We start from the raw sequence: 27755 nt of genomic DNA, 5'->3' as shown, positions 1-27755 counted from the left end.
GTCACACCTCCCACACCACCCTGAGACTCACGCATGCACACACTGCATTACACACACACACACACACACCGTGTGAATGTTAATGTCTTTGTATGCATTATAAATAAAAAAGTGCACACAATCATGCATACAGTTCTATAATGTATGCATACAAACATGCGTACAGAGCAAACACACACATATCTGAAGCATCATGGGTTATATTGCACTTTAAGTATGAACAGGTCTTTGTGTTATAAATCAATAAAACTATGTTTACCGTCATCACACAGGCACGCACACACCTGATGTAAAATATTACACAGGAGACCAACCCAGCAGTGGAAGTAATGTACTCCAATTCATGGCACATTTATTCATTTATTTACAAAGTTATTCTCGCCACTTAAAAGGAGTACGACGGAGCAAATTCACAAATCCCACATCAGCCATCTCATTCAAAGATCCTGTGTTGCCAAAAAGCACACAATGAAACGCATCCAGACCCTTGTATGCGTCCCAAAAGACACCCTAATCCCTAAATAGTGCACTCTGGCCAAAGGTAGTGTATTATATAGGGTGCCATTTGAGACACAGCCATAGTTTGGACACAAGCATTTTATGTACTATGCTCTTTACATTCAATCACAGAATTATTACTGTGTACAGTATGGTCTATGGCAGGGCCGACAACATTTGGTTTGGCCTCTCATGGTAATGTAGCCCATGTCGGGTAACATATGTTTTTATTGCTAGGTAAGGTAGTCTAGCCAGCTATCTAAACCTTGTAGTAGGCTAGTCACCAAATTACCAACTGGGCATGCAGGCAGGGCATGTGCCCAGGGGAGCTACCCACCAGGGGCATCCCACTGATTGTTTACTTAGTCACTCACTCGTATCATATGAACATGGCATAAGTCATGGCAACATTTGTACAGTGGCGCCTGGGGGGGGGCGACACACACTAAATCGTCTTGCCTGTGAGGTGGTAATCAGAATGGAGTTAGGTTTCAAGATATGGCTACAATGTTTGAAGTGTGATTTTATGTTTGCTTACTAAAAAGCTATTGTTTACTTTTTTTTCTAAATACTTATACGTTCAGCCCGTGGTCCACCACGGCCAAAAGTTTGAGCACACCTGGTCTATGGCCACAATAGACACAGGACACACCATAAACGGCCCAATTCCAAATGAACCCCTGGCCCCTAGCCTTGGACACCCATGAGCATTTGCTGTATGGTGAAAATCCAGAGGGCAAGGTGGAGCTACCAGAGCTATCCAATCCTCTCACATCTACACGGAGTCGCAAGGGTTTAGGAGTCAATTTGGGCTTGGGCAAAGGAGAAGTTCCCAATTGAAAAGGCACATTGGTGTAGTAAAACGTCAGTCATTATTGGTGCCTATGCCATCAGCAGAGGGACATTTCTAGATCAACTAATTTACTTTGAATGAGGCGTTATTCTTAACATTGCAAAAAAAAAAAAAATCATGGGTTGAGGCAAAAAAAAATCCATTCATGGCAGGGCCCACAAATTTAGGTGGGGGAAAAAAAAGAAAAAAAAAAAACTCTGACCTACTACACATAATAAACCGTAGACCTATAAATAATAGACTATGAGACTAGAACAAACTTCCTGATATAGCAGTAATAATCACAACAGGCTTGGCAACTTCTCTGGATCAGCAACCAGGAGATTAGTAGGCTAGGTGGCCACAAACTTAACCCTTTAACACTAGGAGAGCCGAGAGAGTCATTTTGACTGGAAATTCACTTTTTCAATTACTCTGCCATTTTTTAAAGCTGTCAACCCTGTCCTTGACTTGTCCTAAATAAGTCCAACACGTGATCGTTGTTAGAATCGTAATGCTTATAACCTAAATTCTGGTTGATATTAAGAGGATGTCATTCCCCCCCCCCATCAGGTCTGTGCAGGTGCAGCCGATGGCCCATCAGGTCTGTGCAGCTCTGATGGGGGGAAAAATGACATCTTCTTAATATCAACCAACCATCCTCTTAATATCAACCAGAATTTAGGTTATAAGCATTACGAATGCTGACGAAACTACACCTAAACTATAGCAAAAGTAATTTCACACATAGTTAGCATAAAGACCAGATTAAATTGACAATAATGTAATGGGTGAGAATATTATTAATTGCATATGAAGAATCTGATGAACAATTAAATGGTCGATAACCTATAGGGACTAATTATAATGCATGGGCAGAGAAACACAGGACACAGTTCTATTTCCAATTCAATTCCTAAAAATCATTGACTGGAAATACTGTTTGGCTGTTTCATGCATTTGCCTATTTTCCTATATAAATAACAGACCCAGTTTCATCCATGTAGGCCTACCCTTATAAATAACGTAGAATCCCTTCTATTTCAAAATGAGTCAAGCTAGGCTATTAACGCGGGTAAGACAAGAGCCTATTATTTGCGAGGCACATCGGAGCATACATTTAAAGAACTTTATTTCACTGGACTGATGTCCATGAGTCGAAGTGGAGAAGAGCGTTTCATGATTTCAATTTTTTTTTTTTTTTTTTTTTTAAGTGTTGAATGAAAACAGCATTGTAAGCGCTGATTGAATTTACTGAAAATGTCTTAAAGGCCCTTAAAAATTAGAACTGAGTAATATAGAGGGGGACTGGAGGCCCTTCATGGTGAAATCACAAATATCAAATAACACGGCATATGCTCCAACATCCTCTTCTAGAAATGGCATCTTTAAAAAAATGTAAACAGTGAGCTTTGTTGGCTAGTGAGTCTTTGCTGGCTCACGGTGAGTATCCTACAGTCTAGCCTAGCCCCCACAGCTATTGCTACGGTTTACTGCACATGGTATCAGTGTGAAGTGACACATGCAAGAACCCTCCCATTATTTTGAAATTGGTAAGCTGACAGTTTCTCTTACTTCCCGGTAAATAATTCATTCAAATTCATTACATAGGCCTAAATGAAATGGATTTTATGTACAGCACCAGATTTTATGTAAGATGCCCTGAAAAGGTATCTGCCAAATAAAATGTATTGTAAATATATATCCCTTTCATTTTCACACACACCCTTCCTTCTGTTTGCATAGACATGTTTAGGCCAGTGTTTGACTTGCCAGTACTCATTTTGGGTGCCGGTACAGTTTATATTTAAGTGCCAGAACTCCTTAATACTTTGGAGTTAATATTCAATAGGAGGTGCAGGAATTCAAGCAGAAGAACACTGGAGTTGCCAGTACTCAGTTCCAGTGAGCTCCTGCCCAAGTCAAGTACTGTGCGTAGGTAAAAAAAGACAAATAATATCCCATTTGGAACACAGACAAGTTTTGCGTTTTTGGAGCAACCTGAGTGGGTGGGCCTTTGCCCCTGGGTTGGGGATAAATCCCATCTAAATTACAGTCAATTCAGAAAGTAAACCAAATTCCAGTTTCCCTAATTGAAAAGCATGGAAGATAGTTGGAATTTCAGTCTACTTCCTGAATTGACTGGAATTCCCCCAAAAACAAGTTCACTTTTTGATTCGTTGGTCTGGTGAGATATTGTAGAATGAAGTTGCTTTTAGGTGCCGATTTGGGGTCACTTTTCCATTTCTTCCCCTAAAGGCTAAGGGTAGGATTTTCTGATCCTAGGTCTGTGCATACAGGCAACTTCTACACAGACCAGAGGAAAGGAAAGCAAATACAGATCTAGTGGAGTGGTTTTCTATGGCATTTCAGGAATAGTAAAAACACATGATACTAAGTTGTTAAAACATCTGAAGAAATGGAAGGACAAACAGACGAGGAAAGATTCACATAACAGCGAGTGAGGATGCGGTGATGTTCCATGATGTATTCTGAGAGTGGATCCTCATTGGAGGGTTGGACGGGACACCACCAGAGAGCAGAACAAACCGGGGTGGTTCTGCCCTTCCCTGTTGATCGGTGAGTCCTGAACAGAATGAAGGTCTCCAAAGTCTCCCAGAGCAGATGCAGGACCAGGTGAGAACTGTACCAGGTGAGAGAGTTTATAGCTGAGAGAGAGAGAGAGAGATATAGATAGCAGGAAAGAATCAGTGGTTTTTGGAGTTCCAGTGATCATCAGTCTCAATAAAACACATGCAGACAGAGTCCTGCAGAACTGGGCTAGGCAGCTCTCCCCTACATGCGTGTTAGTCCACGTGGTCCTGTATTAGAGGGGTTTGCTCGCTGGATGAAGTGCTGACGCTGGCGTCCGGTATGACAGTCCTCTCACATTTTATGATCTGTCAGGAGAAAGAGAAACGGGATGGGAGAAGTCAGAGGAAAGAGAGCGAGGGTATAAGAGAACGAATGTTAGAAGCACAACACTCAACGTAGTGAGGATCAAGTCTGTTTTGGAGCCGAACCAGGCAGCTGACACCACTGTCATTTCATTCAGTTAATGTGTGCATCACAGGTGGCACCTTATATTTGGAAGAACAGGCTCATAGTAAATGGCTGGAATGGTAGACATGGTTTCCTTGTATTTGATACAATTTCATTCACTTCATCCCATTATGAGCCGTCCTACCCTCATCAGCCTCCCGTAGTGGGCATAGATTAAACTTTTTAATGATCTATCAAACTCCCGCACCAACACCTTTTCACTACAAAAGGCCCATAAACATAATGCCTCGTCCCAAACAGACATTTTTAGACACTTCTTTCAGTTCATTTCACATTGGGTGTATTCATTCGGCTGATTCTGTTGTAAACAGTTTCATAAACTGAAGCAACCGGAACAAAAATGGAGGAACCTACCCGAATATGTTCAATAGAAACTCTTGAGTAGTTTACCTTTTAAGAACCAAATGGAAGCAAACTGTTTCCGTAATGAATACACCCATTTGACTACAGAGCGTCACCTGTAATCCACATTCTGTTAACATCATTTGAACTCCCAAAACATTGATCCTAATCGTATAACAGTAGTCTTCAACCAGAGGGTCTGCTGCAAGAGAATGTGTTAACTATGGCCTGTCGGAGTTCTGGCTCAAACCATGCTCAGATGGACACTTAAACACACACAAACATGGGCAGACCACTGCGTCGTATGAAACATGGCACAACAGCAGTGGATAAGAAGACTGTTGATTTTAAATGATAGTGATGTTGGTAAATTAAATATGGGTCAGCGTGATGCCTCGTGTGAGGCCTCAGTTTGTGTTCGTGTGTGACCTGTAGAAAAAAGGTGTACACACACACAATATACAGGAAAAGGGTGAGTGTGTATGTCGACCTGAAACCTACCTGTGTCATTCATGATAAATGTGTCCATCTGTTTGTGGGCATCTGAGCCGTTTACTGGGTCTTTAACCGTTGCCTAAAAGATAGCCAGACCTTTACTAATGAGCCAGTCAGAAGCAGCTACAGGAAATCATTGACCAACCTGATTGGCTGTCAGGTGGTTGATTTGACTGACAGACAGGAAGTGCAGTATTTAGTCACCCAGCCATTGGGTCATTTAATCATGGGCTGAATGTGTGTGTTCATGCAGTGTGTGTGTGTTCACGCAGATTCAAAACTGAGAAAGACAACAGATTGAAGGTGGAGCATGCAGGGGTCATGCGATTGGTTAATGACGCACCGCAGACAGTCTTGACCAATCAATTGTGACATTTGGATCGATTGACACCTGACCCAGTTGAGAAGGGATGATCAGATTCCATATTCCTCTGATCAAATCAACTTCGTACAGTAACACAATCAGGCTGAAACTGACACGTTATACGCATCGTTCTCCCCCGTGATCAGGAAAACTCCGGTCCGGGAAGGCCAGTGTGTGCAGCGACAACCCAGCTTCCACACACCTGGTTCAGCAAACACAACAGTATGCACGGTCTTCAATCTCCATCAACATGACCAACAGAACTCGACTAAAAATCTAAGACCATGAACACTGTAGTGTGTAAGCGCTTGGCTGGAGCAAAAGCCTGCACACGGGGGAGCAGCCCCCCAAGGACCAGAATTGGCCTTCCCTTCCCCTTATAATCAAAGCCGATCAGAAGCTGTCAGGGTACATCATTTTATATTCATATTGCCGTCACATGCAGGCGTGATTGGGAACAGTAATGTGTAGACCAACCCCATGGTTCTCTATCACTGTGGGCAGATCTGTTTTCAACAACACCTGCAAGAAAGAAAACCGTTCACACCACACAAGTCATAACCACATGACCTGAAATGCCTGTGTACGTGTGTGTGTGTGTGTGCATGCCATAACCATATACAACATGATCACATTGCGTTCCAAAACTAAAATAACCTTGGAAATGTGCATAGAACTGACTTGATACGCCAAATAACGCCATACTTAATCCTGAAGTATCCTTTTAAGAACATTGGCAATGAGGCCCTTTATCTACTTCCCCAGAGTCAGATGAACTCATGGATACCATTTCTGTGTCTCTGTGTCCAGTATGAAGTTAGAGAAGGTACTTTCGTGATCCAATGCTAACTAGCGTTAGCACAATGACTGGAAGTCTGAGGGTATCCGCTAGTATAGACACCCATAGACTTCGTCATTGCGCTAATCTAGCATATACCCATAGACTTCCAGCCGTTGCACCAACTCTAGCTAGCATTGGCTTGAGAGTTATGTTCATGTGTTTATCAAATTAACTGGCTTACGTATAGAGTTAGCTGTGTAAAATACAACATATGCCCTTGGATGAGTGTGTGTTAAGGAAATCTCTCGCGTGATTAGTCTAACGAGAGTAAGGCGGCGGGGGTGGCACTGTGTGTGTGTCCAAGTGGCACCACTGTACAGTATAAAATCACAGTCTACAGCTACTCAGAGGGAGATGGGGGAGACCTCACAGCACCCTTACTGGTGGTTAGAAAGGGGAGTGCCAGTGTGTTGGTTTGTTAGCCGAGGCTGTGGGAAGAGCCTCTTCTCTGGTGGGTAACAGAGGGCTGCGCAAGAGTCACAGTACCTAGTACCCATGCAAACCAAATAATGACTCTTATTTCTCTCCTCTCTCACAACTACTTGCAGCACATTCAGTTTGTGAACACGCATACTATACTCTCTCTCCCACACAAAACGTTCCCATCCACACAGGCAGCGAGCGGTGACCATGTGCTGTAGAGGCCTTACCTTCCCGCTGTAGTGTAGTAGTACAGCTCCCAGTGCGGTGGCCAGGCCCAGGCCTAGGAAACAGTACTGCATGTACACCATCACCATTGGCAATACCACCAGGTTGGTGTGGAACGTTTTCACGATGGCACCGTCCATATACCCATTCTACACGAGAGAGAGAGAGAGAGCGATGTAGAGAAAGACAGGGAACACAAATCTGATGAGCGGACAGAGTTATGAGGGTGTTAAAAGGGTTAAGGTTATATACACACACGTTAGGGCGGTGTTGCTTAATCCTGGTCTTTGGTGAGTTGATTAGTGGAATCAGGTTGGTAGTGCTATTGCAAAAACAAAAAGGTGCACCCCTTTGGGTCCCCAGGCCCAGGATTAAGAAACACTGATCTAGGGGTATGGGTGAGAGAGATAGTGTGTTGGTTAGGTTTGGAGAGTGATGGGGGGGGGGGGGGATAGAGGTACAGTGAGGGAAAAAAGTATTTGATCCCCTGCTGATTTTGTACGTTTACCCACTGACAAAGAATTGATCAGTCTATACTTTTAATGGTAGGTTTATTTGAACAGTGAGAGACAGAATAACCACAAAAATATCCAGAAAAACGCATGTCAAAAATGTTATAAATTGATTTGCATTTTAATGAGGGAAATAAGTATTTGACCCCCTCTCAATCAGAAAGATTTCTGGCTCCCAGGTGTCTTTCATACAGGTAACGAGCTGAGATTAGGAGCACACTGTTAAAGGGAGTGCTCCTAATCTCAGTTTGTTACCTGTATAAAAGACACCTGTCCACAGAAGCAATCAATCAATCAGATTCCAAACTCTCCACCATGGCCAAGACCAAAGAGCTCTCCAAGGATGTCAGGGACAATATTGTAGATCTACACAAGGCTGGAATGGGCTACAAGACCATTGCCAAGCAGCTTGGTGAGAAGGTGACAACAGTTGGTGCGATTATTCGCAAATGGAAGAAACACTAAATAACTGTTAAACTCCCTCGGCCTGGGACTCCATGCAAGATCTCACCTCGTGGAGTTGCAATGATCATGAGAACGGTGAGGAATCAGCCCAGAACTACACAGGAGGATCTTGTCAATGATCTCAAGGCAGCTGGGACCATAGTCACCAAGAAAACAATTGGTAACACACTACGCCGTGAAGGACTGAAATCCTGCAGCGTCCGCAAGGTCCCCCTGCTCAAGAAAGCACATATACATGCCCGTCTGAAGTTTGCCAATGAACATCTGAATGATTCAGAGGACAACTGGGTGAACGTGTTGTGGTCAGATGAGACCAAAATGGAGTTCTTTGGCATCAACTCAACTTGCCGTGTTTGGAGGAGGAGGAATGCTGCCTATGACCCCAAGAAACCATCCTCACCGTCAAACATGGAGGTGGAAACATTATGCTTTGGGGGTGTTTTTCTGCTAAGGGGACAGGACAACTTCACCGCATCAAAGGGACGATGGACAGGGCCATGTACCGTCAAATCTTGGGTGAAAACCTCCTTCCCTCAGCCAGGGTATTGAAAATGTGTCGTGGATGGGTATTCCAGCACGACAATGACCCAAAACACACGGCCAAGGCAACAAAGGAGTGGCTCAAGAAAAAGCACATTAAGGTCCTGGAGTGGCCTAGCCAGTCTCCAGACCTTAATCCCATAGAAAATCTGTGGAGGGAGCTGAAGGTTCGAGTTGCCAAATGTCAGCCTCGAAACCTTAATGACTTGAAGAAGATCTGCAAAGAGGAGTGGGACAAAATCCCTCCTGAGATGTGTGCAAACCTGGTGGCCAACTACAAGAAACATCTGACCTCTGTGATTGCCAACAAGGGTTTTGCCACCACGTACTAAGTCATGTTTTGCAGAGGGGGTCAAATACTTATTTCCCTCATTAAAATGCAAATCAATTTATAACATTTTTGACATGCGTTTTTCTGGATATTTTTGTTGATATTCTGTCTCTCACTGTTCAAATAAACCTACCATTAAAATTACAGACTGATAATTTCTTTGTCAGTGGGCAAACGTACAAAATCAGCAGGGGATCAAATACTTTTTTCCCTCACTGTATAGAGCAGGTTAGGGGGGTAAGCGAACCCAATAATAGTCTAATCACCACTCACCTCCTCAAACCAGATCATGGGCATCACAACCTCTGAGATCTTCCCAGTTTCCCTGCAACAGAAACAGTCACTCACAGAGATGCACACAAATACATTCTAAATAAAAAACTGAAACCCACAGATTGAATGGGATCCTTCAGCTTTTTGGCCTTTGGGGTTAAAGGTCAGGGATAAGGAGTTGTCATCATGAGAGGAGTGCTGGTTGGGGGGGGGGGGGGGGGGAAATAGGGGTTATAAATAAGAGGGGTTGAGGGTTAGGGGTTATCCTTACGTGATACCCGACACCTTCTTCATGTACAGGTTGAGCTGCAGACGGATAGACACATTCAGAGGCACGCCAGTCTCCTGCAGAGAGAGAGAGGGAGATATCTGTACACAAACTGAGAGTCCAAACCATTAAGACGGCCTAATATTGAGTTGCACCCCCTTTTGCCCTCTGAACAGCCTCAATTCGTCAGGGCATTGACTCCAAGGTGTCGAGAGCATTCCACAGGGATGCTGGCCCATGTTGACTCCAATGCTTCCCACAGCTGTGTCAAGTTGGCTGGATGTCCTTTGTGGTGGACCATTCTTGATACACACGGGAAAAACTTTGCAGCGTTGCGGTTCTTGACACACACTCCGGTGCACCTGGCAACTACTACCATACCCTGTTCAAAAGTACAGCAATCTTTTGTCTTGCCCATTCACCCTCTGAATGGCACACAAACAATCCACGAAAAGAGAGAGAGAAAGGAAGAGGATAAGAACAGAGGAGAGAGAGTGTCAATGCAAAAATACTTGCTATAGTAAGCAAGTAAACAAATGCTCCGTTGAAGGAGAGGAAACTCACATCTAATGAGAAAGCAGATGTCTACACTGCGCGTCCTCTAAATACTGCGGTGATCAATGGAAAAATATTTAGTATTCGGACAAAAGGCTCTCTGCCCTCTTAGTTGGAGAGACAGTCGTTACGCTTAGGGAGAGCTAGAACCATACATCTAGTCTCACCTCTTCTACCAGGATAATTCCATTACACTCCCTTGTTTCCAAACACAGTTTTGTGCCACAAACGATAGTGCGCATCCCCTCATAACTTGACAGGCAGTCTACTTTACAGACACCAAGCCATCCACAGCTAGCTTAAAGTCTGCACTTTGTCAAAACAGGAAAAAACACACACCTAGCTAAATGAACACAAGGGGCATACACGTGCAGACGCATACGGACACAACCACTCCACTATGAGCTCAAACGGAGAATGAGCATCAGTCCAACCTCAAACTGTTCAGTTCACTGGCTTATTCATTTTTAAAATGACAATGAAAAATGTGTAAAAACGCCAACTGTGATTAAGATAGTCCTGAACTCAAATATACAGCATCTTCAGAAAGTATTCAGACCCCTTGACTTGTTCCACTTTTTACATTCCAGCCTTAATCTAAAATTGATTAAATTGTTCCCCCCCCTCAATCTACTCACAATAGCCCATAAATGACAAAGCAAAAACAGGTTTTTAGAAATTGCTAATTGATTAAAAAACAAAAACGTAAAAATTTCACAAGTATTCAGACCCTTTACTCAGTACTTTGTTGAAGCACCATTGGCAGCGATTACAGCCTCGAGTCTTCTTGGGCATGACGCTACAAGCTTGGCACACTTGTATTTGGGGAGTTTCTCCCATTCTTCTTCGCAGATCGTGAAGCGCTGTCAGGTTGGATGGAGAGCGTTGCTGCACAGCTATTTTCAGGACTCTCCAGAGCTGTTAGATTTTTGTTCACGTCCTGGCTCGGCCACTCAAGGACATTCAGAGTCTTGTTCCGAAGCCACTCCTGCGTTGTCTTGGCTGTGTGCTTTGGGTTGTTGCCCGGTTGGAAGGTGATTTTCATCAAGGATCTGCCTGTACTTTACTCTGTTCATCTTTGCCTTGATCCTGACTAGTCTCCCAGTCCATACCGTTGAAAAACATACATACAGCATGATGCTGCTACCACCATGCTTCACTGTAGGTGCCTGCCACTGTAGGTGCCAGGTTTCCTCCAGATGTGATACTTTGCATTGAGGCCAAAGAGTTCAATCTTGGTTTCATCAAATCAGAGAATCTTGTTTCTCATGGTCAGAGAGTCCTTTGGGTGCCTTTTACTGAGGAGTGGCTTCCGTCTGGCCACTCCACCATAAAGGGCTGATTGGAGAGCTGCAGAGATGGTTGTCCTTCTGGAAGGTTCTCTCATCTACACAGAGGAACTCTGGAGCTCTGTCAACTCCCTGACCAAGGCCCTTCTCCCCCAATTGCTCAGTTTGGCCAGGCGGCCAGCTCTAGGAGTTGTGGTTCCAAACTTCTTCCATTTAAGAATGATGGAGGCCACTGTGTTCTTGGGGACCTTCAATGCTGCAGAATTTTTGGTACCCTTCCCCAGATTTGTGCCTTGACACAGTCCCATCTCGGCGCTCAACGGACAATTCCTTCGACCTCAATGCTTCGTTTTTGCTCTGACATGCACTGTCAACTGTGGGACCTTATATAGCCCAATCAACTGAATTTACCACAGGTGGACTCCAATCAAGTTGTAGAAACTTGAAGGACGAGCAATGGAAACAGGATGCATCTGAGCTCATTCGAGTCTGAGCAAAGGGTCTGAATACTTATTTACATAAGGTATCAGTTTATTTGTAATAACCTGTTTTCACTTCATCATTATGGAGTATTGTGTGTAGATTGATGTAATCCATTTTAGAATAAGGCTGTAACGTAACATGTGGAAAAAGTGACCTACTTTACTCTTTGCCCTGCTGTCCATTGCGCTGCACTTTGTACCGGAAATATTTCCCCACAATCTACTGTAAGTGATAGAAAATCTATGCAGCCAGAATACACTACCAGTCAAAAGTTTTAGAACACCTACACATTCAACAATTTCTTATTTTTGTCTATTTTTAATAAACTATTTTCTACATTGTAGAATAGTCAACACATCAAAACTATGAATTAACATATGGAATCATGTAGTAACCAAACAATAAAGTGTTAAAAACAAATATTTTATATTTGAGATTCTTCAAAAATCGCCACCCTTTGCCTTGACAGCTTTGCACATGCTTGGCATTCTCTCAACCAGTTTCACCTGGAATGCTTTTCCAACAGTCTTGAAGGAGTTCCCACATATGCTGAGCACTTGTTGGCTGCCTTTCCTTCACTCTATGGTCCAACTCATCCCAAACCATCAGTTTAGTTAAGGTCGGGGGATTATGGAGCCTAGGTCATCTGATGAAAGCACTCCATCACTCTCCTTGGACAAATAGCCCTTAAACAGACTGGAGGTGTGTTTTGGGTAACTGTCCTGTTGAAAAACAAATGAGCACACTAAGCGCACACTAGCAATGCTGGTTAAGTGTGCCTTGAATTCTAAATAAATTACTGACAATGTACCTAGCAAAGCACCCCCACACCTCCATGATTTACAGTGGGAAATACATACGCAGAGATCATCCGTTCACCCACACCACACAGACATGGCGGTTGGAACCAAAAATCTCCAATTTGGACTCCAGACCAAAGGACAGATTTCCCACCGGTCTAATGTCCATTGCTTGCGTTTCTTGGCCCAAGCAAGTCTCTTCGTATTGGTGTCCTTTAGTAGTGGTTTCTTTGCAGCAATTCGACCATGAAGGCCTGATTCATGCAGTCTCCTCTGAACAGTTGATGTTGAGATGTCTGTTACTTGAACTCTGTGAAGCATTTATTTGGGCTGCAATTTAAGGCTGGTGACTAATGAACATGTCCTCTGCAGCAGAGGTAACTCTGGGTCTTCCATTCCTGTGGCAGTCTTCAGAGCCAGTTTCATCATAGCGCTTGACGGTTTTTTGCAACAGCACTTGAAAGAAACTTCGAAGGTTCATGAAATAACACATGGAAATGTGGGTGGACTCTGCACTGTTGAGTGGATTGTTAACCAGCTCCAGATATGTAAATTCAATAAGTTGTTTTAACATACTCTTCCTTTCTGGGAAAAGTCCATGGCAGGCATCGTTGTCACCCTGTGAGACACATCTCAAACTAAGAGCATTGTATGTGGTACAAATCATTCCTTAAGTGCTAGACCTTAGCTGAATCTGGTAATGAATGATGTGGCTGTTGAACAAGTTGAAGAGACTAAATTACTTGGCGTTACCTTAAGATTGTAAATTGTCATGGTCAAAACATATGATTCAATGGTGTCAAAGACGGGGAGCGGTCTAGCTATAATAAAGAGATGCTCTGCTTTTTTGACACCACACTCCGAAAAAGCAAGTTCTGCAGCCTCTAGTTTTGTCTAATCTTGATTACTGTCAAGTTGTGTGGTCCAGTGCCGCAAGGAAAGACCTAGTTAAGCTGCAGCTGGTCCAGAACAGAGCGACACTTTTTGCTCTAAATTGTAATCAGAGGGCTGTTTTAAATACTGAAACTTGAGGCATCACTTCTTTTCATAAGAAACATTGTATTGACTATGCAAACAATTTGGGATTTTCAACTTACACACAGCTCTGACACATACTTATCCCACCAGACATGCCATCAGGGGTCTATCCACAGTCCCCAAAGTGACACCTCGCAGCACAACTCCTCTCCCCTATTTGACCAACATAGTTTGTGTATATGCATTGATATGTAGGCTACGTGTGCCTTAAAATAAATGTATGTTCTGTCCTTGAGCTGCTCATGTTCTGTATTATGTTTCATGTGGACCCCAGGAAGAGTAGCTACTGCTATTGCAACAGCTAATTGGGATCCTAATTTACATACCAAAAATACCTTCCGCTTGCTACATAACTTCTGAGTGACAGGAAACATAAGCGCCAATCAGCCTACACCACTGCGCACTCACCAGTCTAGAATAGCCACGTCAGCAAATGACTGCTGTCTGAACCCACAAACAACTCCGATTTGGTCACTTGTAACTTGCTGTTCGGACAGTCAGTATTCCAACCCTGATTTGAGCAAAAAGGCCTGCAGTTTGATTGTGAAGAAGACATTGTTGTCCAAGCAGACACCTAACTCTGCCTACTTTCACAACTTAAGTCATGAGTCGTTTTTCATCCCATCTGAAACATCAATACCTGCCTATAATCCCGTCACACCATATGACTTAGCTAACAAAATACCCAAAAAGTTACATATCAATATCTAAAAAAAATATTACTATGACTCAATTTTGTTTACTGTAGGTAGCGTTAGCTAGCGCAAGTTAGTTGTACCTGAACCAAAACTCCAGTATTTTTCATCATATAGCTTGTTCTGCAGCTTCTTTTTAAACCCTGTGAGACCCAACTTTGCAAAAAAAATGCATTCGCTAATTTGCATCCTGTACAGGTCCTAAACTAAAAGTCTAACACTACAAAGTGCAGCTCATTAGGCCCACGTATCTCTTAGTAATATTTGCTGTGTGTCAGTATGATTAGTGGCATCTGCAGCCTCAAACATTGGAAAACTGTCCACGCATCTGACACCACACTGATCACCTACAAAAGCTCATGTAGTAAGTCATCCACGCAAGTACATGACTTGAAAATGTGTGTTCCTTCTTTATGTTAAAAATAAATGAAGAACTCCAGAAACAAACATTTCGAGCCAGAGTTAGTTTTGTAAGTGTGGCAAAAACACCACATTGGGCTTACAGGGTTGCCAAACAGACATTGGGTCAAGATCATATATATATATATACTGTACATATATATTTTTTATTTTTTTTTATCCCCTTTTCTCCCCAATTTTCGTGGTATCCAATTGCTAGTAATTACTATCTTGTCTCATCGCTACAACTCCCGTACGGGCTCGGGAGAGACGAAGGTCGAAAGCCATGCGTCCTCCGAAGCACAACCCAACCAAGCCGCACTGCTTCTTAACACAGCGCGCCTCCAACCCGGAAGTCAGCCGCACCAATGTGTCGGATGAAACACCGTGCACCTGGCCCCCTTGGTTAGCGCGCACTGCGCCCGGCCCGCCACAGGAGTGCGATGAGACAAGGATATCCCTACCGGCAAAACCCTCCCTAACCCGGACGACGCTATGCCAATTGTGCGTCGCCCCACGGACCTCCCGGTCGTGGCCGGCTGCGACAGAGCCTGGGCGCGAACCCAGAGACTCTGGTGGCGCAGCTAGCGCTGTCAAGATCATATATTGATAGACAAGTTGGAGAGATTGTTTCCCTTCCAAATACGGACAACCAAATACTTCCGTAACTTTTCACATTAAAATGTCATAGATATATCTATCTTTGAAATTATTGTGGTTTATGAGACCATTCATTTTATGGTAAGTAGTAAGGTTTTCTTCAAATTAAGCCAGAAAAGCCAACCAAATATTACTAAAAATGTGTTAGATGTTCTCCATACATAGAACACACAAAATAGTTACTTTAATAGTACTTTTTAAAAATTTTATAGTATTTTTATTCTAACATTTGGATTGGTCAAATGTATCAATTTGGCTATTTCAGATTCAATATGACTTCATTTCAAATGTATACACCATTTTCCATCGCATGTATATGCTTTTGAGCCATTTTCATGTGATTTTAATATATATCAGTTATTTTAAATGTTTTTTACCATTGAACCCCAAAGTTGCATTTTTGCAACAGTTCCAGCAGATTGTCTTATAAAAATGACTTTGTAAGAGGCTTATTACAAGTATTTGACGAGTAATACGTTTTTCCCCCTTCATTTGGCTCTATGCTTGGGTCTCGCAAGGTTAAATAGTGAGCCAACATGTCAGCACTTTCACTTCCCTGACTGATCAAAACTCGTTTTCAGCATTCTCTTTGTCCCTCTGCAGCAGGCGTATAGTGAGCAACACGTTTGAAACCTCAAAAATCGCAAATACATATCGACTCGTGAGAATCACACTACATATCTCAGCAACTAAGTATCGTGAGGTCTCTGGCAAGTCCCAGCCCTAATATGACTGGATAACATTAGACTTTGGTCAATAAGAGCAATCTCCCCACCATTGGCATATTCAAATTTTACTGCCTATAGCCATAAAACAGACCACTAAATCAAATGTATCGACTGAGTCCACTAACTAACACATCAGTATATCTATAGGTTACATTCATATGCAATGTTACACATGTGAACATTAACAGATAAATCAATAGATGATTGATCTGTCATTATCTAAACCCGAGTTTAGATCGTGACAGACCTTGACTGTAACACACAACCGCCCGACCCGCCCACCTTCTACCCCCAAGCCATAAGACAGTTACATAGTTAACCAATAGCTACCCGGATTATATGCATTGACCCTTTTTGCACCAACTCTTCACACACACACTGCTGTTACTGTTTATTGTCTATCATGTTGCCTAGTTACTTTATCCCTACCTACACTATATGAATACAGTACCGTTCAAAAGTTGGGGTCACTAAGAAATGTCCTTGTTTATGAAAGGAAAGCAACATTTTTTGTCCATTAAAATAACATCAAATTGATCAGAAACGCAGTGTAGACATTGTTAATGTTGTAAGTGACTGTTGTAGCTGGAAATGGCAGATTTATGGAATATCTACATAGGCCTACAGAGACCCATTATCAGCAACCATCACTGTGTTCCAATGGCACGTTGTGTTAGCCAATCCAAGATTTTCATTTTAAAATGCTAATTTATCAGCTTTTGCAATTATGTTAGCACAGTTGAACTGTTGTGCTGATTAAAGAAGCAATAACTTTTTTTTTTTTTTAAATGGCCTTCTCTAGACTAGTTGAGTATCTGGAGCATCAGCATTTGTGGGCATTTATTATTCGATTACAGGCTCAAAATGGCCAGAAACAAAGACCTTCCTTCTGAAACTCGTCAGTCTATTCTTGTTCTGAGAAATGAAGGCTATTCCATGCGAGAAATTGCCAAGAAACAGAAAATCTCAAGTATGTAGTACACAACTTTGTATCTTGTCTGAGCCGCTTGAATTGTGACTCCACTTTGTCTCTATACTGACATTTTGCCTGTTTGATTGCCTTGGAGGGAATGACTACTCTGTATTCGGCCATATTCCCAGTCGCCTTGCCATGGTTAAATGCAGTGGTTCGCGCTTTCAGTTTTGCGAATGCTGCCATCTATCCACGGTTTCTGGTTAGGGTAGGTTTTAATAGTGGGTACAACATCTCCTATACACTTCCTGATAAACTCAGTCACCGAATCAGCGTATTCGTCGATGTTATTCTCAGAGGCTACCCGGAACATATCCCAGTCCACGTGATCAAAACAATCTTGAAGCGTGGTTTCCGATTGGTCACACCAGCGTTGAATAGACCTTAGCACGGGTACTTCCTGTTTGAGTTTCTGCCTATAGGAAGGGAGGAGCAAAATGGAGCCGTGGTCAAATTTGCCGGGGGGAGGGCCTTGTATGCATCATGGAAGTTAGCGTAACAATGGTCCAGTGTTCTTCCAGCGCTACAGTCAATAGAACTTCGGCAGCGGTTTCCTCAAATTTGCTTTGTTAAAATCCCAAGCTACATTAAATGCAGCTTCAGGATATATGGTTTCCAGTTTTCATAAAGCCCAGTGAAGTTACTTGAGGGACGTCGTGGTGTTGGCTTGAGGGGGGATATACACGGCTGTGACAATAACCGAAGAGAATTCTCTTGGGAGATAATACGGTCGGCATTTGATTGTGAGGCATTCTAGGTCAAGTGAACAAAAGGACTTGAGTTCCTGTATGTTGTTACAATTACATCTCAATTACCTCGTACCCCTGCACATCGACTTGGCACCCGGTTTATATAACCAAGTTATCGTTAGTCAGTGTGTGATTTCTAAAATATAATCTCTGCATTGTTCTGAAGGGCCCATAAGTAAACATTTCACTTTTAGTCAACACCTTTTATTTATGAAGCATGTGACAAATAACATTTGATTTGACATGCACAGTTCTGGCTGGGAAGGAGTTCTATGAGAGTTGTGGCCCGGGGCTGTGGATGGGACCACCAGGTGTCAAGCTGCAATCCAACCCCAGATGGTCAATCCCACATCAGGGAGCCTTCCTCTCCATATCCTCTCCCTCCTGGAACTATGCATTGCTCAACAGTCCACGTCTGATCCCACTGCCAATCGTTACAGCAGCAGTTACAAACCATAATGTCCTCACTTAGATAATGACGCCTCCTTGTATGGAAGTAAACTACCAAGAGATCTGGCCCTAATTGGCACAGTTGGTAGCACACCGCATATGCATTAGCCCTGGACCCAAAAAGGTGACTGGCTCAAACTCTGCTGTTGTTCTTAATCTATTTATAGGAGCAATCATGACACCATCATAAAACCCATTTCCTAGTACAGTAATACACAGAAATGCTGCAATTCCAATTTGGCTATCGCTAAAAAAAGGTCACTGACTGTCTTGTGCCAGACAGTTTACCATGCACACGTTTTAGATATTTAGCTGCCAATGTCTGTTCCAGAGAATTTCACTTTGAGACTTGGGAACTTTTATAGTTTCACCACGGACTGGGTGGATTACTGCATGGCAGGCAACCTAACCCACATACATGACCCCCAGGCCTTAGAGGATTGTTAAGATGGCAGCTCTGTATGTTTCTTTGGTGCAATCTATAGAGGACATTTACACTAACCGCTGCCACAGAAAATCGCTGTATATAATTAAGGACCCCCAGCAAGCACGGTCACTAATGGCCTTCAGTCCGACAGAACAACTCACGCTGTGGTCAACGTTCTACAGCAAGGCATCGCGAGTTGACGAGGTAAAAAAATATAAAAAAAAATAAATCTAAATCTGTCGATGTGCTCTTCAGCAATGCACTTAATAACCCTTTGCTCCTGTAAGTCGCTCTGGATAAGAGCGTCTGTTAAAATGACAAATGTACTATGAAAAGAGTCTAGTACAGACTGTACACCATATCCAACTTGGCACAGGAGCTGGACAAAAAAAGAATTGGATGATATCTGCTCTCGTTGGCTGTCCCACAAGTGTATTTTAAAAAATCAAGCTCTCTGTGATTACAGTTGAAGATCACGACGTTTGCGTCAAACATTGAGTGGATATGAACATTTTTCTATGAATGAGTCCTGCCTCTGAACTCATAGGAGTCACAAACACACTATTATTTTTGTAAATACGAGAATGAATGTCCAACAAGTTTCCACCCTCAGCCAGGGGACAATAAATTTGATCTAAAATTAGATGACAATGCTAAGAAATTGCTATGGCCAAGCCTTCTCTGTATGCGTCAGGTGATTGCCTCAAGGACAGGCTGTACGGTGTACGTTCGCTACGGCTATGAGATCAGAGGTGTTTACACAATCAATTTAGATAAGGGGAAATGGCCTCGCTTTTACTGCCAGAGTTATATGTTTATAACATTAATGTGAATGGGCCCAATTTGCACCATTAAAAGCACACACACACACACACACACACACACACACACACACGTCTATAAATGGGGGAGAACTTGGCACAGATGCTTCAGGCTGTCAGACAATGTGGCGCACCCCCCGTCAGATATATGGAGCGTCGTAAATCAAGTCACCATTTCATTTGACCTTTTTGACACCAAGCGGCGACTGTGTCAAAGACCACCTACCACGGTATTGAAACACTTACGCACCCGATACAGACCAGTGAGGCTAAAAACCATCGGCGCAAATCTAACTGGAAGTCACTGCATGTCAGAGAAGTGACATCCTTCATCTAAATAAAACTCAGGGTATAGTTCAGGGGTTAATTGATTGACTGCGAAACTGGAGAGCCACATTGGCTCTGGGTGACAGCCCGTCAGAAACCCACTGGTCTTTGACCCTAATAGATCATAAAGGTGTGTGTGTGTGTTTGTTGTGTGCGTCGCCGTCCAATAATCTGATCTCATCTTATCGAAGACCTATTAGAACAAAGGGGACGAGTCCACAGTCAATGGACACAACTTCCTCTTGCTAAACTCAGCAAAAAAAAAGAAACGTCCTCTCACTGTCAACCGTGCTTATTTTCAGCAAACTTAACATGTGTAAATATTTGTATGAACATAAGATTCAACAACTGAGAAACTGAACAAGTTCCACAGACATGTGACTAACAGAAATTTAATAATGTGTCCCTGAACACAGGGGGGGGTCAAAATCAAAAGTTAGATACTGACTAAGTACAGCAGTGCATCTCCTCCTCCTCCTGGACTGCACCAGATTTGCCAGTTCTTGCTGTGAGATGTTACCCCACTCATCCAACAAGACATTCCTGTCTTGCAGGAAATCACGCACAGAACGAGCAGTATGGCTGGTGGCATTGTCATGCTGGAGGGTCATGTCAGGATAAGCCTGCAGGTACCACATGAGGGAGGAGGATGTCTTCCCTGTAACGCACAGCGTTGAGACCGCCTGCAATAACAAGCTCAGTCCGATGATGCTCTGACACACCGCCGCAGACCATGACGAACCCTCCACCTCGATCCCACTCCTGAGTACAGGCCTCGGTGTAACGCCCATTCCTGCGACGTTAAACGCGAAACCGACCATCACCCCTGGTGAGACAAAACCGCAACTCGTCAGTGAAGAGCACTTTTTGCTAGTCCTGTCTGGTCCAGCGACGGTGGGTTTGTGCCCATAGGTGACATTGTTGCCGGCGATGTCTGGCGTGGACCATGCCTTACAACAGACCTACAAGCCCTCAGTCCAGCCTCTCAGCCTATTGAGGACAGTCTGAGCACTGATGGAGGGATTGTGCGTTCCTGGTGTAACTCAGGCAGTTGTTGCCATCCTGTACCTGTCCCGCAGGTGTGATGTTCGGATGTACCGATCCTGTGCAGGTGTTGTTACACTTGGTCTGCCACTGCGAGGACGATCAGCTGTCCGTCCCTTCTCCCTGTAGCGCCGTATTAGGCGTCCCACAGTACGGACATTGCAATTTATTGCCCTGGCCACATCTGCAGTCCTCATGCCTCCTTGCAGCATGCCTAAGGCATGTTCACGCATATGAGCAGGGACCCTGGGCATTTTTCTTTTGGTGTTTTCCCCCCAGAGTCAGCAGAAAGGCCTCTTTAGTGCCCTAAGTTCATAACTGTGACGTTAATTGCCTACCGTCTGTAAGCGGTTAGTGTCTTAATGACCGTTCCACAGGTGCATGTTCATTAATTGTTTATGGTTCATTGAACAAGCATGGGAAACAGTGTTTAAACCCTTTACAATGAAGATCTGTGAAGTTATTTAGATTTTTACGAATTATCTTTGAAAGACAGGGTCCTGAAAAAGGGACCTTTTAGTTTTTGCTGAGTTTATCAGTGTTCCACTTCAGGACAGCGTGTATGCGTTACTCACAGGGTGGATGTCTATGAATAGTCCGTGTTCGTCCTCAGTAGGCTGTAGTCCCTGTACGTAGTCCAGCAGCACAGGGTCAGCATTGTAGAAGTGGGGTTGGGAAATGAACACTGGGGCGTCTAGAACACAATATTAAGACAACGTCACCTTTACTTGTATTAACATCATCATCATCAATAGCACCATTATCATTCACCATCATACATTTCCTTTGTAACAAGTACACTACCGTTCAAAAGTTTGGGGTCACTTAGAAAACAAGAATTTCGATGAAAACATACATGAATTGAGTTGCAAAATGAATAGGAAATAGTCAAGATGTTGACAAGGTTATAAATAATTATTTTTAATTTAAATAATTGTGACCTTCAAACTTTGCTTTCGTCAAAGAATCCATAATTTGCAGCAATTACAGCCTTGCAGACATTTGGCATTCTAGTTGTCAATTTGTTGAGGTATTCTGAAGAGATTTCAACCCATGGTTTCTGAAGCACCTCCCACAAGCTGGATGGGCACTTCTTACGTACCACACGGTCAAGCTGTTCCCACAACAGCTTAATATGGTTGAGATCCGGTGACAGCGCTGGCCACTCCATTAGACAGAACACCAGCTGACTGCTTCTTCCCTAAATAGTTTTGCCATATTTTGGACCTGTGCTTTGGCTCATTCTCCTTTTCTAGGAAGAAATTGGCTCCAATTAAGCGCCATCCACAGGGTATGTATGGAGTGAAAGCCTTCCTTCTTCAAGTTCACTTTTACCCTGTACATATCTCCCACTACCACCACCGAAGCACCCCCAGACCATCACATTGCCTCCACCATGCTTGACAGATGTCGTCAAGCACTCCTCCAGCATCTTCATTTTTTCTGCGTCTCACAGATGTTCTTTGTGATCTGAACACCTCAAATTTGTCTGTCCATAACACGTTTTATCTAATATTCCTCTGTCCAGTGTGTGTTCTTTTGCCCATCTTAAATCTTTTCTTTTTATTGGCCAGACTGAGATATGGCTTTTCTTTGCAAATCTGCCTAGAAGGCCAGCATCCCGGAGTCGCCTCTTCACTGTTGACGTTGTTTTGCGGGTACTATTTAATGAAGCTGCCAGTTGAGGACTTGTGAGGCGTCTGTTTCTCAAACTAGACACTATAATTTACTTGTCCTCTTGCTCAGTTGTGCACCGGGGCCTGCCACTTCTCTTTCTATTCTGGTTAGAGCGTATTTGTGCTGTTCTGTGAAGGGAGTAGTACACAGCATTGTAAGATATCTTCAGTTTCTTGGCAATTTCTCACATGGAATAGCCTTCATTTCTCAGAACAAGAATAGACTGACGAGTTGCAGAAGAAAGTTCTTTGTTTCTGTAATCGAACCCGCAAATGCTGATGCTCCAGATACGCAGTCTAAAGAAGGCTAGTTTTATTGCTTCTTTAATTAGCACAAGTTTTCAGCTGTGCTAACATAATTACAAAAGGGTTTCTAATGATTAATTAGCCTTTTAAAATGATAAACTTGGATTAGCTAACACAACATGCCATTGGAACACAGGAGTGATGGTTGCTGATGATGGGCCTCTGTACGCCTATGTAGATATTCCATTAAAAATCAGCCGTTCCCAGCTACAATAGTCATTTACAACATTAACAATGTCTACACTATTTCTGATCAATTTGATGTTATTTTAAAAGTGGATTTTTTTTGTTGCTTTTCTTTCAAAAACAAGGACATTTCTATGTGACCCCAAACTTTTGAACTGAGACAAGAGGTTGAATCATAACTTTGAACTTAGTTAGTGGAAGGTGTTTCAACAGTGCTGGCCCATGTGATATTTAAGAGTGGCTGGCCCAGTACTCCAGGTGTCTTGAGAGTTGGAGGGTTAACACCTAGTTGGCACCCCCCCTGTGAATGGAATTTATATGTTTAAATGAGTGATTAGAATAGTCCACCCTGAAACCATATAATTGTATGAAATTGATTAGAATCATAAAATTATTATTAATGTGTGTAGTCTTAGTCAGTAAAAGACTAATTAATGATGTGTAGTTTTAGTCAGAATTAGGGTAAAACAATACATCTGTACAATTAATCTTTATAGTATCTTAAACACTGTCTGAGCAAAACTCGGGGCCGACCTTGCTAGGGGCCTCAGAGAGATTGGGAGAGGGCAGTGAGTACTCCCTAATCTTGAGGGAGGACAGAGAGTGCTTCTCACGGTCCCCAATCTTTGTCGGCTGGGTATTGATACAGTATGTGCGTAGGATACCTACTGTTCGTGTGTATGTATGTGCGTATGATATCTACTGTTTGTGTGTGAATGTAAGTGCGTAAGGAGCCAGTATAAAATGAATAGTTTTGTACAACGGACCAGCGCTCTCGTGAATAAATATTTTGACTATAATAGCTGGGGCCTCCGTCTGTTTCATTCAACCAGTATCTTACAAAATCTGGGTTTCAGACTGAGTAGTTTAATTGGGTTTATGAACATGGAGAACATAATTCTGACACTTCCTCAAAAATGGGAATCGATACATAGTGCTTTCATTTCTAATACAGTAAAATGTATGTATGAAAATACCCTCAAATAATAAGTGACATTCTGCCTGTACTGTCACCTGATATGAAACATTTGATCTCAAATTCAAAATGCTGGAGCACAGAGCTAAACTACAAGTTTTAGCTCCACTGTCCAAAGAAATAGGTAGAGGAGTGTATATGAATCTGTGTCTACACTCACTGGATCTGCAGCTGCTGACGTTGAGGAGGCCAGATTGTCTGCAGGGACAGAAGCCCTCATTGAGAGCGTAGTCGGAGCCATTAGCGAACATAGTCTTAGGAGCCACAAAGCGATAGAGGGGAATCCCTTTCATTATCCCCTCACGCTGGTACACCAGCTCCAAAGACCTATAGAGAGAGAGAGTGCGTGAGACTACCTAGTCACAACACATTCAACTGAAATGTGTCTTCCACATTTAACCCAACCCTTCTGAATCAGAGGTGCGGGGGGCTGCCATAATCGTCATCCACGTCTTCGGAGCCCGGGGAACAGTGGGTTAACTGCCTTGCTCAGGGGCAGAACGACAGATTTTTACCTTGTCAGCTCGGGGATTCAATCCAGCAACCTTTCGGTTACTGGCCCAACGCTCTAACCACTATGCTACGTGAGTGTTTGAAAGCGTGTGTACCTGCAGGCGTCAGGACTGTAGAACGGCAGTGTGGACTCCTTGGTCATGAAGGGAGGCCACATTTGTCCTGCTGTACCGTTGAGCATGTTACACTGGGGAGTCTTCCAATATATCAACTAGAGAGACAGAAGGTTAACATCCGTTACACATTGAGCTCTTTCTAGAACGGGAAAGAAGAACAAAAAATTCATTCAGGATTTGACTAAAGTCAAACTTTATATATTTATATTCATTTATTTAGCTGAGATAGTCAGATTCAGAGAGTTTAATAGTCACATGTACAGGGTTGTCAGTGTGATTGCAGGATCCAGTGAAATAAAAGAATGAAAATGGTCATAAAACCCATAGAAATAGCACTATAAACACATAACCACTGTGGCAGTGATGAATAAATAATACCCATTGGGGTGGAGGCAGAGTGAAGCCTGTTGAGGCGGTGGGGGGGATGATCATAGGGAGCACACCATGACCATTGAGGGGGTGGGGGAACCAAGTGAAAAAGTCCACTCCGTAACAGTAGCGGCAGATAGCATGGTGGGTAGGAGCGTTGGGCCAGTAACAGAAAGGTTGCAGGATCGAACCCCCGAGCAGACAAGGTAAAAATCTGTCATTCTGCCCCTGTGCAAGGCAGTTAGCCCACTGTTCCCCGGGCGCCGATGACGTGGATGTCACCCGCACCCCTCTGATTGAGAGGTTGGGTTGAATGCGGAGGACCCATTTCAGTTGAATTCATTCAGGTTGTACAACGGACTAGGTATCCCCCTTTCACCATTGTTTTCATGGAGTCCTTTTACAAAAAGGGCCCAGATTTGTTTTCCCTCACCTGTGCTTCTAAATTGCCCCTCTCAAACCAATCTGTAAAGGTGAAATGTCATGGCTGTGTGATCCCTAAACGCCAAACATCTCACCTTGGTCAAGCCGTTCCATGAGTTCACTTTGTGAATCAGCCGGATGTCATCCTTCCCCGTGTGGACGGTGAACAGACCAGTGTTGGAGTTGTTGAACTGATGGGAGAACACAGAAAGATGCGCTTTTTAGTGACTGATATGTAACCAAACAGCCAACTTAAAACAGGCTGTAGATAAGAGGTACTTCTATATTATTTGAGAAGGTCCGGTCACAAACACACACTTCCTATGTGTAAAATGTTAAAAAGCCACAGAGGTTTAAGGCTGACCTCAGTACTGCAGGCATGGTTAACAGAAAACAGGATCCCCCATTAGAGTGAATGGAAAAAATGCCAATCTTCGTGGCCAATATAAATAAAAACATTTTTGAAGACAATCATGGTACCAATAAATGCTTCTAATACACCAGATAAGGTTCTTGAACAGATTATTTTCTATATACATTAAAAAGAACCCCCCCCACAGAAGAAGTTAAAGGATTATTTTTATGCCAATTGAAGCCTTGAACTTGAGTTACTCAATGGAGGGGGCAGCACTGAGCTAGCCTGCAAAGTCACTTCCAGGAGTAACTCAAACTGCACATATTAGGTCTCCGTGAAAATAGCATCTTAACAGCGCATTGAAGCCAAATAAAGCCGGTTAAGTCTTCACGTAGGAATGAAAGGTGCCAAGTGATCGATGGCTTTTTCCATTCATACATAGTCATTGCTCACTACCCATGCGACCCCAAACTGTTCAAACTGTCCCCTGGGGATGGAGTGTGGAAGTGGTCATGTAGTGTCCGTCTACGTTCCAACACCAAACTACCCTCCTGGGGTGTGAGGCCACTGGGCACATCATTTGGCTAGGATAACTACAAGATTTAGCTGGTTAGGCTAATTTACAAGATTTAGCTGGTTAGCCTAATTTACCTATCTAACACTTGATCAACTGGACATTTCTGACAGGGTATAAATAGTGCTTTAAGGTCTGCCTGTGAATTACATAATAGGGAAACTGCCCACGCACTACATCATTTCAAAGCCTGACTGAGGCCTCGATTAAATTAGATCAAGCATTAAAGGGATACTGTGAGATCCTAGCAATTGTTTTTCTACTTACTCAGAGTAGAGATGAACTTGTGAATAGCATTTATGTCTCCGTGTGCAGTGTGAAGGAAGAACGAGGTGGTGTCGCAAGCCGATGCCAACTAACGTTAGCACAATGTCGAAGTCTAAAGGTACACTAGCATATGCTACTTTACCTGTAGACTTCTGGTCATTGTGCGCTCATCTCCTCCACCCGCTCACTCACCTCAGAGAAGAGGCCAAACTTGCCAGTGGAGGGCAGCATCCCAGGGAACCATTTATTGAGGAAGTCCACCAGCTTGCTGTCGTAGCCCCACATCAGCTCCCCTACAGACTTGTTTAGGAAGGGTCCCTCCTCAAAGCCCTTAAAGGTGGTGCTGAGCAACAGACGCACTGCAAATGGCATGTTCTCCATCATCACCGCCGCACCCTGGGAGACAGAGGGGAGAGGGAAAAGAGGGTGGGGAGAAACGGGATGAAGTGGGGGAGAGATGAGGGGGGGGGCAAAGACATAGGAGTCAAGTTCATATTGTGTGTGTGTGTGCAGCAGTGCTGTCTTACCAACACCAGCATGTTGGGGATGGTGACCACATCCGACTCGTTGCCCACTGACATGCTGGGCTCAAAGAAGTAGCTCCTGTATTCAAGATACGACACTGTGTCGTTGGGATGGAACGTGATGTTCTGCTTCTGAAGACGCTTCCTGAAACACACAACCACAAAACTCAGGTCAACCTCCCAACTGACCGATGCAAATGGAGACACTTTACAACATTAGAGGGTTTATAGACGTAATAGTTAAGATGACTGGAGATCTGATTGAATAGCTGATTAAGAAAAGAAGCAGAGAAAGGGGATCGAGAGTTAAGCATTGTTATGGATTTAGAACATCCACCATTGTTGTTTTTCAACAACAAAAAAACAGAATTTCTGACACAGTTGGCCAGACTCATTTATCTGTTTCAATAGTAGGCCTACTATTATTCTACTTGCACTGAACAACTTGCAGGGGTAGGGCATGTCAGTTCTCTTATTAAATCACAAAAGGCCATTCCACTGACACTGGCTTCCTAAAATCGCTTACTGAGATTAAAACAGAAGTTATTCAAGGATAAAGG

At 43.3% G+C, this 27755-nt stretch overlaps 1 protein-coding gene across 7 annotated transcripts in view; it reads right to left on the bottom strand.

Annotated features, from left to right (window-relative positions):
* Nucleotides 1-321: 321 nt before the first annotated feature.
* Nucleotides 322-27755, bottom strand: part of LOC139552093 (scavenger receptor class B member 1-like) — a 35392-nt gene continuing 7958 nt past the window's right edge. Inside the window, exons 3-14 of one of the 7 annotated variants that reach the window (XM_071363502.1) lie at nt 27199-27340; nt 26864-27067; nt 25571-25666; nt 24663-24778; nt 24215-24381; nt 21486-21604; nt 9476-9549; nt 9205-9256; nt 7086-7232; nt 6072-6116; nt 4131-4230; nt 322-3999 (exon numbers count right to left, since the gene is read on the bottom strand). In XM_071363502.1, the coding sequence (XP_071219603.1) occupies nt 4138-4230; nt 6072-6116; nt 7086-7232; nt 9205-9256; nt 9476-9549; nt 21486-21604; nt 24215-24381; nt 24663-24778; nt 25571-25666; nt 26864-27067; nt 27199-27340 (1255 nt within the window). In that variant the 3' untranslated portion in view covers nt 322-3999; nt 4131-4137. The other 6 variants (XM_071363501.1, XM_071363505.1, XM_071363504.1 and 3 more) reach the window with 6 other exon arrangements.

The sequence above is a fragment of the Salvelinus alpinus genome, chromosome 24, assembly GCF_045679555.1.
Source record: "Salvelinus alpinus chromosome 24, SLU_Salpinus.1, whole genome shotgun sequence".
Lineage (NCBI taxonomy): Eukaryota > Metazoa > Chordata > Actinopteri > Salmoniformes > Salmonidae > Salvelinus > Salvelinus alpinus.
This window is presented reverse-complemented; position numbering and strand designations above follow the sequence as displayed.